We start from the raw sequence: 21,160 nt of genomic DNA, 5'->3' as shown, positions 1-21,160 counted from the left end.
ATTCTCTGAAGATCTGTTTCCGACACAGCACTTACCGCATCAGTGTATTGGAGCTCAATGGCTGAAGTCGGGTGGTTTAGTTTTTGATTAGAGTTGTCTGATATTAAATAGTTTACCGTCCAGTCAATAAATAAACTGCAATCCAGCAGGGAGCTCTTCTCTAGTCAGATGGAGCATGGCAGCTAGGAAGATTGAAAAAGAGAGTTGGGGCAATGACGTAACCTTGTTTGACTCCTGTCTTAACCTCAAAGGGGTCTGTAATGGATGCGTTGCTAAGGATCACCACTCGCATATCATCATGAAGCAGGCGAAGGATGGTGATGAATTTTGGAGCACATCCGTACTTCAACAGAATTTTCCAGAATGCAGAGAGGTTGATGTTGTTCGCAACCTTTTTCTAGTAGTTGACGAGCTGTGAAAATCATGTCTGCAGTGCCTCTTGATGGCCTAAATCCACACTGAGATTCAGGGAGTAGCTCTTCAACAAGTACTGAACCCGAAACAAGTTTAGCAGGGTTCTTATAATGATCTTTCCGGCAATGGAGAGCAGGGAGATGCCTCTGTAATTTCTACAGTCGGATTTGTCCCCTTTCTTGAAGATTGGGTTTCAAAGTCCACCCCCTCCACCTCGCTGCGGAACCTGGGCAATGTGTAAGAAAGGGTCAAACAAAACAGGGTGAAGTATGTTGGGACTCCTTATGGCCTGGACCGCTTCGGTTACCATAAAGGCCTGTTAGGAACTCTAGGAATACTCAGCAGACAGGATTCTGGCAAACAAGTCCTCAATGATAGAACAGGTGGAGGACGGTGTGCCATCTGAAATATCTCAACAGCTATTCTGGTGGACGATGGCTGCAGCAGAACAAACCCCCTCCCAATCATCTTGGCTTCCTTGCCATTGGATCAAGGCATCGTTCTGTCAAGATGTGTGGAAGCTGTTGTGCAAAGGTTTCCCCACGCTAAAATAAGTCATGCACAGTCAATTTCTTTTCCGAGCACATCCTCCAAGCCCTTTGCCGACCAGACCAGGATTGTGTTGGCTGGAAGCTTCTAGTCATGACCTGGCACGGGGACGGCCATTACAAGATGGTCGTCTAGCACTTGGATGTGGCAGGAGTGCCTTTCAGCAGCTGTTACTGCGACTGAGCAGTCCCCTTTAGGGTCCACTCTGCTCACCCCTTCTTGGGGAGGGGGCTAGAAAAGGTGTCCTAAACATTGTCTGCCTCACATCTTCTTACTGGATAGCCACGTCCAAAGAGATCACCTTCTGCGATAGCAACACACAGAAAACACGAGCTATAAAGTTTGGGACCTGGAACATCAGAACCCTCATAGACACACCCACGAGTGAACTGCATTTGTTGCCTGAGAACTCCAGCGATATGACATTGACATCACTGCTCTGAGTGAGGCCTGGCGAGCTGGAGAAGGGCAGCTCAATGAGCACCGATGCAGCTATGCTTTCTTCTAGAAGGGAAACCAGAAGAAGAATGCAGAATTCATGGAGTTGGATTTGCCATCAAGAATAAACTTGTCAACCAGATTAATGAGTTCTTTCTTGGAAACAATGAGTGCCTCATGACTCTTCATCTCAAACTGGCAAGGAACCAATATGCTGTTATCAGTGCACATGCTCCAATTCTAGACACAGACGACAAAACCAATGAAGATTTCTTGACCAAGCGCTCTGTGGGGTTCCGAAGGAGGACAGGCTTAATCTTCTCGGAGACTTCAATGCCAGAGTTGGAAGAGATTCCAATCTCTGGACTGGAACCATTGGCAGGGAAGGAATTGGAAATGTCAACTCCAACGGCATTCTTTTCCTTACCAAATGCACAGAACATAGGCTTACCATCATCAATACTTTGTTCCGCCAGAAGAACAAGTAGAAAACATCATGGCAACACCCACAATCCAAACACTGGTACCTGATCGATTACGTCGTCGTCAGTGTCCAGAATCACAAAGCTGTCCGCAGCACTAGAGCAATGACAGGAGCTGATGATTGCTGGACTGATCACGGACGTATTCGTTCAATCATGTCCATCAAACTGGCGCCGAAATGACAGATGCAACAGAAGAGGTCCACAGAGAAAAAAAGATCAAAGTTGGGTGAGAGGAAAACGTTCAAATTTCTATCAAGAACAGAAGAAGAGTGACCATAGCGCTTGGGATGTCCTTAAGTCCAATATCATCAATGCCTGCAAAGATACACTTAGATTTTCTGCAGGAAACATCAGGACTGGTTTGATAAAAATGATCAGGATATCAACAAACTGATTGAACACAAGTACAAGACTTTCTGTGCATGGCAGAATGACCCAAACTCAAAGCAAAAGAAACTGGCTTACCAACAAACAAAGGCAGAGGTACAAAGGAGCACCTGCAACATGAACAGGTGGCAAGCAGATAAGGCAAAGGAAATTCAACATCTCACTAACATGAATGATATCTGTAGCTTTTTCACTGCCACAAAGACCATTTATGGCCCAAGTACTCAAGCACCAGCTCCTTTGAGGCCTCAGGATGGGGGAAGTTCTGATCAAGGAAAGGGAAGCTCTGAATGCCCAATGGAGGGAGCATTTTGAAGACCTTTTCAATCAAGAATCCAATGTTGCCAAGAGTGTTTTCAAATCCATCCCACAACATCCCATTAGAGATGAGCTCGGAACTCCACCAACACCTATGGATGTGATGAAAGCCATCACACAAATGAAGAACAAAGCAGCAGGTGGTGATGAATCCCCGTTGAAATCTTTAAGCAGGGAGGACAGGAACTAACATTACAGTTGCACACCCTCATCCTATAGGTCTGGAATGAAGAGGAAGTCCCAAATGATCTCAAAGACTCCATGATTGTGCCAATCTTCCCCCTCCAACCCCACACACAAAAGACCAAACCCAATCAACATCACCCCTTATTGGGGTTACTCAAGTAAATGTTCAAACCAAAAGGCGGCAGACAAAATTAGACATTGTTGGAACAATGTTTGCATATCTTTCAATTTAGATGAAGAGTTATACTTGCAGCATTACCATGTCTTTTCCTTCCCCAGGTGCAGATTGACTCATTGTTTTTGTTTCAGAAACGGGAGGCTGGATTTTGTTTTCCCACCTCTGGGAGTGGTGGCGGGTGTAAAGAAAAGTGGCCGGAAGGCACTGGCCGCGTGCCAGCATGTCACCACGATCTTGAGCCCGATGGCTCATTAGAATATGCAGCGCGGCTGCCCGCCCCCACCCTCCCCCAATTACATGGTGGGGGCTGGCTCAGCAACACGTGAACGGCGTCAACTGTAGCTGCGTAGGCACTGGTGCCATTTTTAAAAGGCTGCCAGCCCTGCTCAGACACTGTAGAGTCAAAACCCTTCCCCCTACCACATAACTGAAAATAAATGTTTGCCCCATTTCCCCCAGTACTCCGAAATTGCAGAGTTGACCCTTTCTCACCCCCACCATAACTGCACAAACTTCAGAGGTCACACCCCCCTCCCCCCCACCCCCACCATCTACACTAAAAATCCTGAATTCCCCTTCCCCACCTCAGTGACGCCAGCTTTCCCTGGACAGGAAAGTGAAGGCACGTGAGTGCCGCCTGTCGCATGGAAGACCCAGATCTGATGGCAAGATTGCGGGGAATTGTATTAAAATGGATGCATGAGGTTTGTTTAAATATTTAAAGCAGGGCCCCATCGTCAAGCGGCCACCATGGAGTCTCACCCCCGCCAGGAAGATCAGGCCCAGCAAACCGAGCATCGTGCTCTGTGGCAGGCTGCTGAAACTTCGATCTTCCGGCCCCCTGCCATGGAGCCCAACACCAGGAGCAGAACAAAATTCAGCTCGGGTCAAAACTGTTCACTCACTTTACCTGAACTTTCCCAAATGTCAGAAAAAGTCAACTTTAATCCCAGCAATTTAGCTTGGATTTGAATCCATGTCCTGGAATTAAAATGCAAATGGTGGCCTAGAGTCTCCGTACCAGCACAATTCACCCAAGATTGGCCAAGCCACCACAAAAGATCATGGAATTGAGGAATTTTAAGCTCATGTTACAGATAGCATAACTTGAGTGTCCGTGAACTTGAATTTGGTTTAAAAAAAGCATCATGCCGTTAGCTGGTCCCGCGCATAAAACTAGCCATAGCTCTAGATCAAAACAATGAGCATGGTGAGCTTCCATTGATTGTGCCTCTTCAAGGAAGCTCTTCAAATTAAACTGGATGTTTTTTGGCACAAGGGCATGATCAAAATATTTAAAAATATTTAATTTACTAAAGAACTGACTAGTGTACCTACACCAAGAATACTAGTAAATAGTTTACTAGTATTTTTAAGTAATTTTCAGTGATTTAATATTAGGTATTCACAGGTAGTGCACTAGACACTCACTATAAATGCTTACTTTTTATGATAAACCTATTTTCAGCTGGATTAATAAAGCTGCACCAGGTTACCACTCTTAAATTACATCAAGGAATATTTTTTGAAGCAAGGGAAAGAAACAATTACATTGTATTATGCTGCCCAATTGCATTGGTTCAAGGAAGATTTTAGATTCAGTGGTATGCAAATGAGTTTGAACAGATCCTTGAACCATAACTTCACTTCGTAAAATCTGTGCAGTTCGTGCCTGGGTTGCAGATTGCATCCAAAATGGAAATTCTACCTCAGTACGTTTACACTATTCACCCAACTGCATATTAAGCCAAAAGGACAAAGAAAATGCAATAGATTATTCGAGCAAATAGGTTACCTTGATCCATTGTTTTCTGGCTTTACGTCCTTTCCAAAAGGCCTGGATTTTGATTGCTGCAATTGTTTTTCTTAAGTTTTCATGCTGTAATCTCCTTATTGCAATAGTCATTCTCCATCTTTGCTGAATAACAATTGTGGCAGCCTGGATCTTTAAAAACCTACAGTCGGGAAATATAAAAAATATAATTTAACCAAGCTATTTTGTAAAAAGGACAAACTTAAATCACCACATAACTAGTCAGTTCCTTTACTTACAGAAATACAATAATTGCTTTCCCCTTTGAATTTAATTCTTTGCACTCAGTGTGACAGATGGGCAATGAAACACTTTTCATTTCAGGGACTGTGTGTCAGCTAAAACCATTTATTTTGGCTCAAATTCTAAATAGCATCCACATATGATTCTATGACAGCACCAGTGTGGCACTTGTTGCATGTCCAACACTAACCATGATACATACTCAGCTGAAATTGCTATTGGTATGGCATTTGTGTGTAGTTTTTTGCGTAGAAATCTATGTCACGAGGAATTGGATTGGGACTACCCAATCTAATTTTATATCTAGAGAGATGAGATTTTCATCCTGACGATTATATACAGATTTGAAGGATATTACTCATTTAAAGAAGTACATTCACTGGTCATTTGTTCTTAAAGGAAATGTTTCTAAATTCATTCGCTTTACAGCATTGCTGTAGTTTCTACACATTTTTCTCTTCCTTGTGCCCCAACACAACTGTGCCACATTTTGCTGAAAAATTGCCATTATTAATATTCTTTCTTGCTACATTGGAATGAAAAAAACTACATTTAGTCAATTTGAATTGTGCTTTGGGAAGCACGGCAAATATCACTGTCAATTTGATCTGTAACTCACGTTTATGAGTAAAATGCATTGCCCAGATTTTGCGGTCAACAACGAAGGGATGGCATTTGCCACTGACCTTGAAGAAAGCTGCGCACAAAGATCTGTGGCATCAATTGATTCTGATGTTATCCATAAGGGATCTCTGGTGTCCAGGACTACTGAACTCATCAATTAGGTTGAGCAGCCAATCAGATTGATGAATTGTAACAGACACCAACCCAGGAAATAAAAAGCACTGATTATCACTCACTCTTGAATCGTTTTATAAAGAACATGGGATTGAGGCTGAAATAACAAATTTTAAAAGAAAAAAAACATAGAAGAGAGGGAATGACATTCCAGATTTCAGGGCCAGAGAGGATGTTCAGCAGTAATTACGATTTAGTATGCCATTAAAAATTCAGATACACCTCATACAACAAGGTTTAACATTTTCAATTGTATTTAATCACAGAATCAATGAATAGTTACAGTGCAGGAGGCAGCCATTCGACCCATCGTGTCCGCACTGGCTCTCTGAAAAAGCAACTCCCTCAGTTCCATTCCTCTGCCTTCTCCCCATAACCCTGCACATTCTTCCTGTTCATATAACTAACTAATTCCCTTTTGAATGCTTCAATTGAACCCGCCTCCACCACGTTCTGAGGCAGTGCACTCCAGACCCTAACCACCCGCTGCATGAAAAAGTTTTTCCTCCTGGCACTTTTGCTTCTCTTACCAAATACTTTAAATCTGTGCCCTCTCGTTCTCGATCCCTTCACGAGTGGGAACTGTTTCTCTCTATCCAGACGCCTCATGATTTTGAATACCTCTTACGAATCACCTCTCAGCCTTCTCTTTTCCAAGGAAACAGTCCTAACTTCTCCAATCTATCTTCATAACTGAAATTCCTCATCCCTGGAAACATTCTTGTCAATCATTTCTGCACTCTCTCCAATGCCTCACGACTTTCCTCAGGTGCGGTGCCCAGAATTGGACGCAATAATACAGCTCACGCCGAAGTAGTGTCTTATACAAGTTCAACATAACTTCCTTGCTCTTGTACTCTGTACTCCTATTAATAAAGTCCAGGATACTGTATGCTTTATTAACTGCTCTCTCAATCTGTCCTGCCACCTTCAGTGACTTAATCATAGAGTCATAGAGTTTTACAGCACAGAAACAGGCCCTTCGGTCCAACACGCCTGCGCCGACCATCAAGCACCCGTCCAAACTAATGCCATTTTCCGCACTTGGCCCGTAGACTTGTATGCTATGGCGCTTCAAGTGCTCATCTAAATGCTTCTTAAATGTTGTGAGTGTTCCTGCCTCCACCACCCCTTCAGGCAATGTGTTCCAGATTCGAACTACCCTCTGGGTGAAAAAGTTTCCTCAACTCCCCTCAACCTCCTGACCCTTACCTTAAATCTATGCCCCCTGGTTATTGACCCCTCCGCTAAGGGAAAATGTTTCTTCCTATCTATCCTATCAACACCCCTCATAATTTTGTATCCCTCAATCAGGTCCCCCCTCAGCCTTCTCTGCTCCAAGAAAAACAACCCCAGCCTATCTAGTCTCTCTTCATAACTGAAATGCTCCAGCCCAGGCAACATCTTGGTGAATCTCCTCTACACCCTCTCCAGTGCAATCACATGCTTCCTACAGGGTCGTGACCAGAACTGTACCGAGTACTCCAGCTGTGGCCTAACTAGCGTTCTATACAGTTCCATCATAACCTCCCTGCTCTTATATTCTATGCCTCGGCTAATAAAGGCAAGTATCCCATATGCCTTCCGAACCACCTTATCTATCTGTGCTGCTGTCTTCAGTGATCTATGGACAAGCAGCCCAAGGTCCCTCTAGCCCTCCGTACTCCCTAGGGTCTGACCATTCATCGTATATTCCCTTGACTTGTTAGTCCTCCCAAAGTGCATCACCTCAGGATTAAACTCCATCTGCCACTGTTCCGGCCATCTTACTAGCCCATCTATATCGTCCTGTAATCCAAGGCTTTCCTCCACACTATTTACGACACCAATTTTCGTATCGTCTGTGAACTTGCTGATCATACCTCCTATATTCATGTCTAAATCATTAATGTACACTACAAACAGTAAAGGTCCCAGTACCGATCCCTGCGGTACCCCACTCGCCACAGGCCTCCATTCGCAAAAACAACCTTCGACCATCACCCTCTGCCTCCTTCCACCAAGCCAATTTTGCATCCAATTTGCCAAATTACCCTGGATCCCATGGGCTCTTACCTTCTTAACCAATCTCCCATGCGGGACCTTATCAAAAGCATTACAGAAGTCCATGTAGACTACAGCAACTGCTTTACCCTCATCTACATATCTAGTCACCTCCTCGAAAAATTCAATCAAATTTGTTAGACACGATCTCCCTCTGACAGAGCCATGCTGACTATCCCTGATCAATCCCTGCCTCTCCAAGTGGAGATTAATCCTGTCTCTCAGAATTGTTTCCAATAATTTCCCTACCACTGACGTTAGACTCACAGGCCTATAATTACCTGGATTATCCCTGCTAACGTCCTTGAATAATGGTACCACATTCGCTGTCCTCCAGTCCTCTGGTACCTCTCCTATGGTCTGAGAAGATTTGAAAATTTGTGTCAGAGCCCCTCTATCTCTTCCCTTGCCTCACATAGCAGCCTGGGATACATCTCATCTGGGCCTGGGGACTTATCCACCTTCAAGCCCGCTATTACAGCTAATAATTCCTCCTTTTCAACACTAATTTGATCAAGTATATCACAATCCCCCTCCCTAATCACTACACCTACATCGTCCTTCCCCATAGTGAACACAGATTGAAAAGTAATCATTCAAAACCTCACCTATGTCCTCCGGCTCCACACACAGATTGCCTCTTTGATCCCTAATAAGCCCCACTTTTTCCCTGGTTATCCACCTGCCCTTAACATGCTTATAAAACGCCTTGGGATTTTCCTTTATCTTGTCTGCCAGTGATTTCTCATGCCCTCTCTTTGCTCTCCTAATTACTTTTTTTTTTAAGTACTCCCCTACACTTTCTATACTCCTCTAGAGCCTCCGCTGTTCTCAGCGCTCTCAATCTGCCATAAGCCTCCTTTTTATTCCGTATCCAATCCTCTATATCCCTTGACATCCATGGGTCCCTTGACTTGTTGGTCCTATCTTCACCTTTACGGAAGATGTTGGACCTGAACCCTCACAATTTCCTTTCTGAATGACTCCCACTGGTCTGATGTAGACTTTCCTATAAGAAGCTGCTCCCAGTCGACTTTGGCCAGATTCTGTTTTATCATATTGAAATCTGCCTTCCCCCAATTCATCACTTTTATTTCTGGTCCCTCTATGTCCTTTTCCATAACTCCCTTAAATCTTAGAATTATGGTCACTATCCCCAAAATGCTCCCCCACTGCCACTTCTACCACTTGTCCGGCTTCATTCCAAGGATTAAGTCCAGTACGGCTCCACCTCTTGTTGGACTCTCTACGTGCTGGCTCAAAAAGCTCTCCTGAATGCACTTGAAGAATTCCGCCCCCTTTAAGCTTTTTGCACAAATACTATCCCCTCTAATAAAGGGGAAGTTGAAATCCCCTACTATTATTATCCTAACACTTTTGCACCTCTCAGAGATTTGCCTACATATCTATTCCCTGACTGTTTGGAGGCCTGTAGTACACTCCCAGTCAAATGATTGCCCCCTTTTTGTTCTTAAGTTCTACTCTTTAATCACGTCTGAAGATTCTATACCCTGGGATATTGAGCTGCCAGTCCTGCCCTTCCCTCAACCATGTCTGTGTGATAGCAATAATATCATATTCCCATGTGTTAATCAATGCCCTCAATTCATCTGCCTTACTAGTAAGACTCCTTGCATTATTTGCTTGAGCCTTAACAGGTCTATATTTACTCTGCCCTCCAGATTGACTTAGCTTCTCATTTATATTTGATTGTACGTCACCCCTACTGTACTTCCACTCTGTATCCCATCCCCCTTATGCACTATACACCTAGGTCCCTCTGCTCCTGAACCCCCTTTAGAATTGTACCCTTTATTCTATATTGTCTCTCCATGCTTTTCCTACCAAAATGAATAACTTCACATTTCTCTGCATTGAACTTCATCTGCCACCTGTCTGCCCATTCCACCAACTTGTCTATGTCCTTTTGAAGTTCCACACTATCCTCCTCACAGTTCACAATGCTCCAAGTTTTGTATCATCTGCAAACTTGGAAATTGTGCCCTGTGCACCAAGGTCTAGGTCATTAATATAGATCAGGATAAGCAAGGGTCCCAACACTGACCCCTGGGGAACTCCACGACGAATCTTCCTCCAGCCCGAAAAACAGCCATTAGCCACTACTCTTTGATTCCTGTCACTCAGTCAATTTCGTATCCATGTTGCTACTGTCCCTTTTATTCCTATACAAGTTTGTTCACAAGTCTGTTGTGTGGCACTGTATCAAATGCCTTTTGAAAGTCCATGTACAACACATTAACAGCATTGTCCTCATCAACCTTCTGTTATCTCCTCAAAAAACTCCAGCAAGTTAAACATGATTTTCCTTCAAGAAATCCATGCTGGCTTTACTTAATTAACTCACATTTGTCCATGTGACTATTCATTTTGTCCCTAATTATTTTTTCTAGAAGTTTTCCCACCGCCTAAGTTAAACTGACTGGCCTGTAGTTGCTGGGCTTATCTTTACACACTATTTTCAACAAGGGTGTAACGTTTGCAAATCTCCAGTCCACTGGCACCACCCCCAAGTCGAAGAAAGACTGAAAAATTATGGTTAGTGCCTCTGTGATTTCCACCCTCACTTCCCTCAGTATCCTTGGATGCATCTCATCCGGCCCTGGTGCTTTATCCACTTTAAGTACAGACAGCCCATCTGATACTTCTTTATCAATTTTAAACCCCTCTAGTGTCTGACTTACCTCCTCTTTCAACATTACCAAGGAGTAAGATGCAACCCAGGCAAAATATTCATTTAATACCTCAGCTATGCCCTTTTACAGTGAGAATGGTGCGCAAAAAGGTTAATTTCATGACAAATCATTGATTTCTTTGCAACAACCCGCACTCCTTCAAGACGCAAGGTATCCCTGACAGCAACTTCCAGCTCGCCACGTTTAACTCAACATTTGCTAACCAATGTCTCTGCCAAGCTGCTCAGCTGCACAGCAGCCTAAAAGCCATCACACAGGCCTTGTTTTGTGATAGATAACATATGTGCTTGGCCACACAATTTTTTTTTTTATAAAGGGGGTTGCATACTAGATTAAGAAAGAGCTGTAGAGAACAAGTAAATTTTAAAGGGAACATTGGTGCTAATACCAGAAGTTGCTATCAGTTTCAGAGTAATAACGGTGAACACTGACAGTTCCACTTTCAATACAACTGCAAAATCCAAGCCATAATAAAAAAAAACGCACAACTTCCTTTACTTAAAAAGTTACCTGGATCTTTCTTGTTTTGCTCTCAATTGCCCTTGGATAAATATAACTGAATTAAGTATGGACTTATACTGCCGGCGCACAACTTGAGCCTTGTACCATGCCTGGATTTTCTGTGCAGCTCTCACTTTTTTAACTAGCTGTCTTGCTCCATGCCTGCGGAACGCATTCTGAAACAAAAATCAAGTACATAATAAAATGTTCATTGACAATGGGTGCTGAAGTTGAGTAAAGAAGAACAGAAAACAATTTTAATTAAAATGACAAATCTCAACTGTAAAAGCAGCAAATGAAGGTCACAATATTTTAAACTAGTGGATCATCAAGTATGCCCGCGCATAAAATGTTAAGTGAAAGCGTGAGGGAAAATAAAAAGAAAATCTAATAAAATGAAGTGCTAAAATAATCATCTTTGAAAGCAGAAGCCACAAGACTGGTGAGCTGTAAGTATAGCTACTAAGGAAGATACACTAAAATTGGATTAACAAGATAATTAAAATTAAAATGCATTAAATATTTACAGGAGGTGCAAAGCAGAACAAAGCAAGAAATCGCACATCAGTATACATAAGAGAAGACTTTAAGTTGACAGGAGGAAATTGTGCAAGTATTTGACCACAAAGTACAGCAAGGATTGATGTTCAGGATAAAAAGGAAATGAAGCAATAGAAGAGATGTTTTATAACAAAGGTGTGAAGAGCAGAATATTGACGATGATGCTTTCAAAAACCCAAAACCTATGCAATTATGGAGCAAAACTGCAAAGTGACCATCATATTTTGGTGTGATAAGCCTAGCAGCCAGTGCAAAGGTGAAGAAATTTGTCAGATGGTTTTGCAGCATATTGTCAGAGCCAACTATCACATCAACGGTAGATCAGTTTAACTGTTGAGTACAGGTCTTCACATTTAAGCTTAAACGTACAATGGTCTGTGTGCCCAACCATTAAGGTGACACTAAGTCAGCAATATAACTATGTTACCAAGCCACCTGCTTTAGGAAGGTTGCAATTTTAAAATAAGTATGTATAGAAGATAATAGCACCATTAAAGAGGGTATGGAGGATTAAAATCGGAGAAGAAAATAATTTACAAACCAGTGTTACTGTTATTTTGCATCACTTTGTACAGATAAGAGAAAGGCAATGCCAGATTCAGAGATTAAGGCCACCTGTTACCCCCACCTGGGAGTGGGCTTGCAGGCTGGGGAGGGCCATAAAATCATGAGGGAAGTAGGGGATGCTGTGCCCATTGCCTACCTGCCCGTTTTACCAGTGGCAGGGGAGGTGGCAAATGGCCTGCCTGCACCAGGCCAATTGAGGCCCTTAAGTGGCCAATTATTTGCCACTTAAGGGCTTCCACCCACCACTGCTAGTATTTTACCAGCTGCGCATAGGCAATTCAGCACCCAAGGGGTTTGCCCAGTAATACCAGGCGGCCTCCTTGCAGGCTGGGGTGGAGGTGTGGCTCCTGATTGGGCAACCTGTGCCCCGAGGGCCCCTGCAAGAAGCACCCCCACTACAACTAACCCCGCCCTGCACTCCAGCCAACGCTCCACCGACAGAACCCCCCACCCCAACTTGTCAGGGCCTAGCTGATTGTCCCCGGCAAGGCCCAATCCGTACTTACCTGCACCAAGGCCGGCATCCATCATGGCTCCGCTCACTGGGTGCAGTCCCAGCAGTGGCCGCTTCTCCCGGTGGCGCTACAGGAACTGAGGAACTGGCAATCTTCTGATTGGCTGTCAGGTCTTGGAGGCAGGACTTCCTGCCTCAGAGGGGTGGAAAACCTGTTCGAGGCCAATTAAAGGCGTGGGTCATGCAAAATAGCAGCGTGGCTTCCAGGCCCAGTAGAGGGGGGCTCGCCCCCAACTTTTCATTGAGTGAGAGGGGCCACCAGTTTAACGTTAAATTCCTGCCCAAGTGTTCAAAGACATCAGTGAAGCAGCTTAGAAGTGTGCTGGCACTTCCAAAGCAAAGGACAATGCTTTCAGACAATATACATTCACAAGCTTCAAAACAAAATTGAACAGCAATTCCTATGAACAGTTTCTTTTTAAAATTACTGTTCTGCAACTTTTCTTTATAAGTAAAAGGTGGGAAATGCAAGTATCATTTCAAAAAAGGGTCAGGTCACATAACATCGGCAAGTTTAACTTCTGAACTCAAACAAAAAAAAAAGTCTAACATGGGACTATCTGGAGCAGTAGTTTCATAAAGGACAAATCAGCACAGATTGGGAGAGAAAAACTACCATATTCAACAGTTTGCCAAAAAATACCTGTATTATGACTGCAGCATGCTTCATTTGAAGGTATATTTCTTGTTCAGCCTTTCTTTGACGATAAGCTCTGTAGTGATGCTCTATCACACGTGTAGCTTTCTTTTTAAGAAGGAATATTTGCCTTTGTTTCTTTCTACGATAACATGCCTGTGTGGATTTTTAAAATTTTTTAAATGACAGAATGTAAACAGGCCACTTATATTGTTAATATCTGAAAACATTCTATTTGTATATCGCTCTCCAACCCCTGGCCTGGTCTCTTCTTAATCAGCATTTGACATTCGCTACCTGTAAATTTAGCCAGCTGTCTGGGCGCCCTTCCTTGATGAATCACTCCCCCATTTGGCAACATAAAACTTCCCATAGAGTTGAACAGAGACAGCGAGAGGGAGAGAAAGATACAAAACTAAAAGGTGAGAGAGAAAGGAGGTCAGAGGAGAGCAAAGAAAATTAAATGAAGTTTTTCCATTGCCTTCGCTGTACCCAATATCATAATGAACAAACTGGAATATGCCTCTTCTCTTGATCATCCCCAATCAATTAAGGAAGTGTTTTTATGAAGTCAGATTTTAATTTCTGTTCACAAATTTAACTTTCAACTATATTCAAACCTCAACACTACAATGGAACACCAATTTACATAGAACAGTTAATTTAAATTCACCACTTGAAATATTACCTGAATTTTTGTGGTGCTCTGAAGCAGCTTTTTATAGCTTCTTTGGACAATAACTCCTCGTATTCTGGCTTGAAGCCTGATGATCATCTGCCGGTGTGACAAGTAAGTTGATCTCTGTTGCTTCATTAGGAGGTAGGATCTGTAATGTCCTTGCAATACAACAGCTGCTACTTTATACGCTGAATATAGTTTTCTAGCCTCATGAGCACGGTAGTGAGACTGCACTACAATTACTGCAGATTTTAGTCTGAGGAAAGCCCTCCTATCCTGAATCATACGGAGTACTGACTGAATTTTAACAGCAGCGCATTTCTGTTTAACCCACTGCCGAACAACCATACCTCTGTAGGCAGCCTGAACTGTGACAGCTGCATGCCTCATGGACTGATATTGTACAAGCTGTGAACGGCCCATTATGCAGGCTCTATACCAGCTTTGGATTGAAATGGCTGCAAGCCTCATTGCTCTGTAGCATACCCTTGCTCGATAACCACGGAATGCTGCTTGCAGTGTTATTATAGCGGATTTCTGAATCAAGAATAATTTTCTGGTAATGCACATCTGCAAGAATGACTTAATACGGCGGACCGCCTTAATTTTTTTTGCCAAATCTCGGGCTTTTTTCCCACGGTAGAAAGCCTGAAAACTAATTGTTGCTTTCTTCACGTCGTTATATTGTTTCACATGGGCATCTCTGATTTTGCAAGCTCGGTATCTTCGCTGTACAGCTGTTGCTGCCCAATAGAGTCTCCTGTAGCACTGGCGCTGCTTGTGCATTCGATAATAAGTCTGTATCAGTGTGGCAGACTTATGCTTGCTCCTCAAATGCTTTCGAACAATCATTCCACGGTACGCAGCTTGAATAAGCAGAATGCTGTTACGAATCTTTATGTAATTGTCACGGTCAGTTTTCCTTTGAAGATGAGCTCGATACTGGCTTTGTATTATCATAGCTGCCAGTCTCAGTGCCCGATACTGAAGGCACACCTTGTGCATCCTAAATGCAGCTTGTATTACTGCTGCTGCCTTGTGTTTGCACTGAATCTGTTGCCGTAATTTCATGCCTCTGTAAGCAGCTTGTATGGATAAGGTTGCATTACGGACAGAAGAATATTTCTGTTGCTGAATCCTCGCAAGCACAAGTGCACGGTATCGCTGTTGGATTATGGTAGCAGCAGTTTTAAGAGACAGATATTTTTTTCTATCATTATAAGCCCTAAATCTTCTCTGGATAGTTACTGCAGCTTTGCCAATTCTCTGAATTTCTTGCCTTGATTTCATACCACGGAAAACAGCTTGAATATGAATGGTTGCTTTCTTCAGAGCATCATATTGTTTCACATGAGCATCTCTGACTTTGCAAGCTCGGTATCTTCGCTGTACAGCTGTTGCTGCCCAATAGAGTCTCCTGTAGCACTGGCGCTGCTTGTGCATTCGATAATAAGTCTGTATCAGTGTGGCAGACTTATGCTTGCTCCTCAAATGCTTTCGAACAATCATTCCACGGTATGCAGCTTGAATAAGCAGAATGCTGTTACGAATCTTTAGGTAATTGTAACGGTCAGTTTTCCTTTGAAGATGAGCTCGATACTGGCTTTGTATTATCATAGCTGCCAGTCTCAGTGCCCGATACTGAAGGCACACCTTGTGCATCCTAAATGCAGCTTGTATTACTGCTGCTGCCTTGTGTTTGCACTGAATCTGTTGCCGTAATTTCATTCCTCTGTAAGCAGCTTGTATGGATAAGGTTGCATTACGGACAGAAGAATATTTCTGTTGCTGAATCCTCGCAAGCACAAGTGCACGGTATCGCTGTTGGATTATGGTAGCAGCAGTTTTAAGAGACAGATATTTTTTTCTATCATTATAAGCCCTAAATCTTCTCTGGATAGTTACTGCAGCTTTGCCAATTCTCTGAATTTCTTGCCTTGATTTCATACCACGGAAAACAGCTTGAATATGAATGGTTGCTTTCTTCAGAGCATCATATTGTTTCACATGAGCATCTCTGACTTTGCAAGCTCGGTATCTTCGCTGTACAGCTGTTGCTGCCCAATAGAGTCTCCTGTAGCACTGGCACTGCTTGTGCATTCGATAATAAGTCTGTATCAGTGTGGCAGACTTATGCTTGCTCCTCAAATGCTTTCGAACAATCATTCCACGGTACGCAGCCTGAATAAGCAGAATGCTGTTACGAATCTTTATGTAATCGTTACGGTCAGTTTTCCTTTGAAGATGAGCTCGATACTGGCTTTGTATTATCATAGCTGCCAGTCTCAGTGCCCGATATGGAAGGCACACCTTGTGCATCCTAAATGTCGCCTGTATTACTACTGCTGCCTTGTGCCTACGCTGAATCTCTTGCCTAACTTTCATGCCTCTATAAGCAGCTTGTATAGCTAAGGTTGCGCTGCAGACAGATAGATAGATTCCTCGTTGCTTTCTGCTCAATACCAAAGCTCTGAATCGCCTTTGCAGTAGAACTGAAGCAGCTCTAAGAGTGGTATAATGTTTCCTGGTTAAGAAAGATTTAGCTGCTGCTTGGATAATTGTAGCAGCTCTGTGAATTATTTTCAGCTTTTTCCGGGTTTTCATTGCACGAAATGCAATTTGTAACACTATGGCAGCAGTCCTTGTGCTTTGATACTTTTGACGTTCACGTTTTCTTTGCACATGAGCCCTGAATCGATCCTGTATTATTACTGCCGCTAGTCTCCTAGTCTGAAATTGTGCACGCATTTTGTGCATTCTGTAATAAGACTGTATCATAATACAAGCTTGCCGTTTTCTATAAAATTCTTTCCTTGCAATCATACCTTTATAAGCTGCTTGAAGTGTCGTTACTGATTGGCACATTTCCAGATATATTTGACGTTCTTTTCTCCCCATCAATTTTGCCTTAAAACGACGCTGAACATTTACCACAGCGCTCTTTAACACTCCAAACTGGTGCTGCACTCTAAACCTTCGGAAAGCAGTTTGAATGGTCACTGCAGCTTTATGTTGCATTTTTAATTTTTCTCTTGCAGATAATCCACGGCATACTGCCTGAAGAATAATCGTCGCTGCTCTAATTTTAAGATACTCAAGCCGCTGCTGCTGCCCAACTTTGCAACTCCTGTACCATCTCTGGATTGCAATGGCAGCATTTTGCATTGCCAAGTACTTGACCCTTGAAGCATGCCCTCTGAAAACTGCCTGGATTTTGGTGGCTGCTTTATGTTGCAGTTTAATCATTTTGCGCACACTGTAACCTTTGTATGCTGCCTGTAAACATATTATTCCTTCTTTGATTCTGAGGAACTGCTGCCTGTGATAAACTCCTTCACGGTGGGAACGGAATCCTTTTTGAATTATGACCGCAGCACAGTGGATCCGAAGATACTGACTCCTTAGTCTATGCATTCGGAAAATGGACTGAATTTTAACTGCAGCTTGCCTACACAAATGCAACTGTTTTTGTATTAAGTACTGTCTAACAGCAGACTGAAGACGTATACAAGCTTCCCTTTTTTTCAAATATTCTTTTCGCTTTTCCAAACAATGCTTGTTAGCCCGGTAACGCCTCTGGACATATGTTGTGGCATTTTTAAGAGACTTGTAATACTTCTGTACTTGGATCATTTTCACAGAAGCCTGAATTTTGATGGTAGCATTTTTAATTTGCATGAATCTCTTTCGTGAAACATATGCACGGAAAGTAGACTGGATCTTTACAACTGACCGTAACAGCCAAAATTGTCGTCTTGCTTGTAACCCTCTGTATGCAGATTGTAAGACAATAGCTGATGACCTTATTGCTTTGTACTCAGACTGAGCTTTCTTTTGAGCTGAAATAGCTCTGAAACGGGCTTGTAATGCACAAGCTGCAGCTTTCATTGAATAGTATCTTCGCTGAGCTTGCCATCTTCTCACATGGGCCTGCATTGCAATGACACATTGTCTATTATGCAAAAACTTGAATCTTTCTTTTCTCATTTGCCAATACGACTGAATAATATTTGCAGCTTTCACTTTTCTGGCAAGTTGCCGAGCCTTCATACCTCGAAAGTGAGCCTGTATGACTACTGCCGCCTTGAGCATCAATACATACTTCACATGCTGCACTTTTCCTTCTCTGTAAGCTCTGTAATAATATTCAATGACCAGCACTGCAGTTTTCATAGTGCGAAAAACATGTTGAGCAATGCAGCATCTATACCACGACTGGATTCTAATGCAACTTTCTTTTTGATGTAAATATCTTTGTTTTCCTATACACATTCGGTACCACGACTGTATTGTAACGGCAGCTTGATTTTTTCTAATCTCTTTTTGGGCTCGCCATCTCTGAAAAGCTATTTGCACCTTTACAACTGCCTGTCTAATTTTTAGATAATGTTGCATCTCTTTCCTCCCTTGTTGCTTGGCTCTGAAACGTCTCTGCAAGATAATGGCAGCTTGACGGTATTTCAGGAACCTAATTTGAGCCAACTGCATTCTTACTAAAGTCTGCATGGTGATAACCACTTTCCGAATAGCAATGAACCTCTTTCGTTGCTGGTACATTCTAAAAGTGGACTGAATTACTATAGCTGACTTCGTTTGGCGATAGAGCTTTCTCACTTTTAAGCCACGGTAAGCAGCTTGAAATACTACTGCAGCCCATTTCAATCTCTGATAAGTAACATATTCATGCTTTCCTGTCAAATATGCCTTTACGTGCTTCTGTAGCGTAATAGCAGCATTTTTCCTCCTGCTGATTTCAGTTCTTACAAGATATCCTTTAGCATATGTTTGTATCAAGGATATGGACCGTTGAAGCCTTTTGTATTGGTATCGACAGAGAAATCCCCTTATATATTTCTGTAGCACTACTGAAGCCTTGGTCTGCTTTTCCATTTTGCAAGCTTTCCACCTTCTAAATGCAGACTGTATCATCACAGTTGATTGTTTCAATTTCAAATAATTCCTTCGTTCAGCTAAAGCTAGCAGATGTGCTCTGAAATGCCTCTGAAGTGCAATGGCGGCCCATACAGTACGTCTATAAGTGGTGACTGCGATTTTCATCCTTATGTGACTTTGTACGAGAATGCAATAGTGTTGCATTCTCCGAAGCTGTCTTCTACCAGCATAGCCTCGCCAATAAGCCTGTTATGCAAATAAAATGGAAAAAAAATTATACACTCAGAAGAATGCATCAATACAAATGGGGAATATGCTACCATTAGAAATTAGGCCAGCAACCAAAAAATTATCTCCATTGCCTGTTATGATTGCTGGACTTTATAGTAAGATTACATTTTAAAAACCGTGATCTTTAATTCAATGTAAAATGGACAGTCAGAGAAAGCATGTGATCTCATTCCAATTCCACCCAGAGACAAACCAGGGGTTTTGATTACCATAAGATTAAGGAACCCAGATCAAAGACCCCTTTGAAAGCAGGATGCAGGGTTACAGCACCTAAAGGACAATGGGTTTAACTCTCCCAGACCATATACACAGACCAATTGTTGCAATAACATGCTTTTAGGAGCACAGGAGCAGGAGTAGGCAATTCAGCCTGTCGAGCCTGCTCTGCCATTCAATTAGATCATGGCTGATCATCTACCTCAAAGCCTCTTTCCCATGCTACCCCCATATTCCTTGATGTCATTAGTATCCAGATATTTATCAATTTCTGTCTTGAATATGCTCGATCATTAAGCTTCCATAGCCCTCCGGGATGGAGGATTCCAAAGATTCACCATCCTCTGAATCAAGAAATTCATCCTTATCTCAGTTTTAAATGGCCTACCCCTTATTCTGAGACAATGGGCTGGATCTAGCAGCGGGTGAGAAAAATGGCAGCCCGTACACTCAGTCTGCCACAATTCCAACTGCGGCGGCTCATTAGCGTGCCTGGGTCGGCCACCCCTGCAGACAGACAGAATCGATCTAAAAACCTTGGTGCTGGAGCTGACAAGCCAACACAGGAGACCAAGACCCCAGCAACGTCCAGGAGATGGCAGAGGAGCGAGAAAGGGTGGCCCCACGGTTAAATGATGCCTCCTTGCTCACTCTGCTCCAGGCTGCACGGGCAAGGCAGGAGGTCCTTTTCCCCAGCGATGGCAAGAAGAGGCCCTCCTGCCTGATCAAGCAAGCCTGGATGGAGATTGCAGATAACGTAAGCTGCCATGGGGTCAACCGCCGAGACTGGGTCCAATGCCGCAAGAGGCTGACGATTTCATGTGCACAGCAAAGTAAGTGGCGCTATTTTTTGCGGCCCCATCTGACCTGACCTGAGTTTGCCCACAGAGTGGCACATGGGTGCCACTGCCAGGTCAAACACAAGGTCGGGTGGGGAGGATTGATGCCACATGGGCGTATGCATGTGGCAAAGAATGCACCCTCATTTGCATCCCAGAACATGGCACCTACATGACAGGCTGAGTCTGTCTGACACACTGTTTGTTTCTCCACCTTTTGTTGTAGCACCCTTGTTGTGCAAAGTGTCATGACGTCGTATGGCAATGTTATACATCTGCATCCTTGCTCTTCCAGGCAAAGAGGGCGCAAAATGCGAGGGAGTCCTCCAGGATTGGCGGAGGGGTGCCGGACATCAGACCACTATCCCAGGCTGAAGAGGAGGCCCTCGAACTACATGGTAGTCAGGGAGGCCGTTCCATTGCAGACATGGAGCTTGGATTCCCGGGTGAACATACATCTCTTTGGCAAACGCAATGATTAATTGAAACAATTCCTTTGAATTCACAATGCTGTCATATTATTGATACGTATACCTGTGAACCTAAATCTGTGCTCCTCACATTGCCCCTGCAATGATACAAAAGATACAAATGCTCGAGGTGGCAGAGGCCCTGGATAGTGCTAGCACCTCTGAGGAGACGACAATCTGAGAGGATGCAGCGTACCATGACACTCCCGCACCTTCCACCAGCACAAAGACACTCACCTCGGTGGGAATCCATTTGGCTTTAGAGTCTAGGTTACAAGCTGGTCAGAGCACCATGTGCCCAAGCAGCTGGCTGAGACAGCCGAGGACTCTGACAGTCAGAGGATTGTGGCTGGCCAGGCCCCAGGTTGATGACCCTCTGGTGTCGACAGCAGAGAGCATGCTGGAGTTGCAGGGAGAGGTAAGACA

At 43.4% G+C, this 21,160-nt stretch overlaps 2 protein-coding genes across 3 annotated transcripts in view; one reads left to right on the top strand and one right to left on the bottom strand.

Annotated features, from left to right (window-relative positions):
* LOC137373011 (complement factor H-like) overlaps positions 1-21,160 on the top strand; it is a 621,771-nt gene that overhangs the window by 241,843 nt on the left and 358,768 nt on the right. The window lies entirely within an intron of this gene.
* The window catches only part of aspm (assembly factor for spindle microtubules), a 103,468-nt gene that overhangs the window by 36,084 nt on the left and 46,224 nt on the right, over positions 1-21,160 (bottom strand). For both annotated transcript variants that reach the window (XM_068037705.1, XM_068037707.1), the window contains exons 18-21: positions 14,035-19,164; positions 13,353-13,502; positions 11,077-11,243; positions 4,751-4,910 (exon numbers count right to left, since the gene is read on the bottom strand). In XM_068037705.1, the coding sequence (XP_067893806.1) occupies positions 4,751-4,910; positions 11,077-11,243; positions 13,353-13,502; positions 14,035-19,164 (5,607 nt within the window). The remainder of the gene's footprint in view (positions 1-4,750; positions 4,911-11,076; positions 11,244-13,352; positions 13,503-14,034; positions 19,165-21,160) is intronic.

The sequence above is a fragment of the Heterodontus francisci genome, chromosome 8 (genome assembly GCF_036365525.1).
Source record: "Heterodontus francisci isolate sHetFra1 chromosome 8, sHetFra1.hap1, whole genome shotgun sequence".
Classification (NCBI taxonomy): Eukaryota; Metazoa; Chordata; class Chondrichthyes; order Heterodontiformes; family Heterodontidae; genus Heterodontus; species Heterodontus francisci.
Note: the sequence above shows the minus strand (reverse complement) of the source record. Positions and strands in the feature narration are given on the sequence as shown.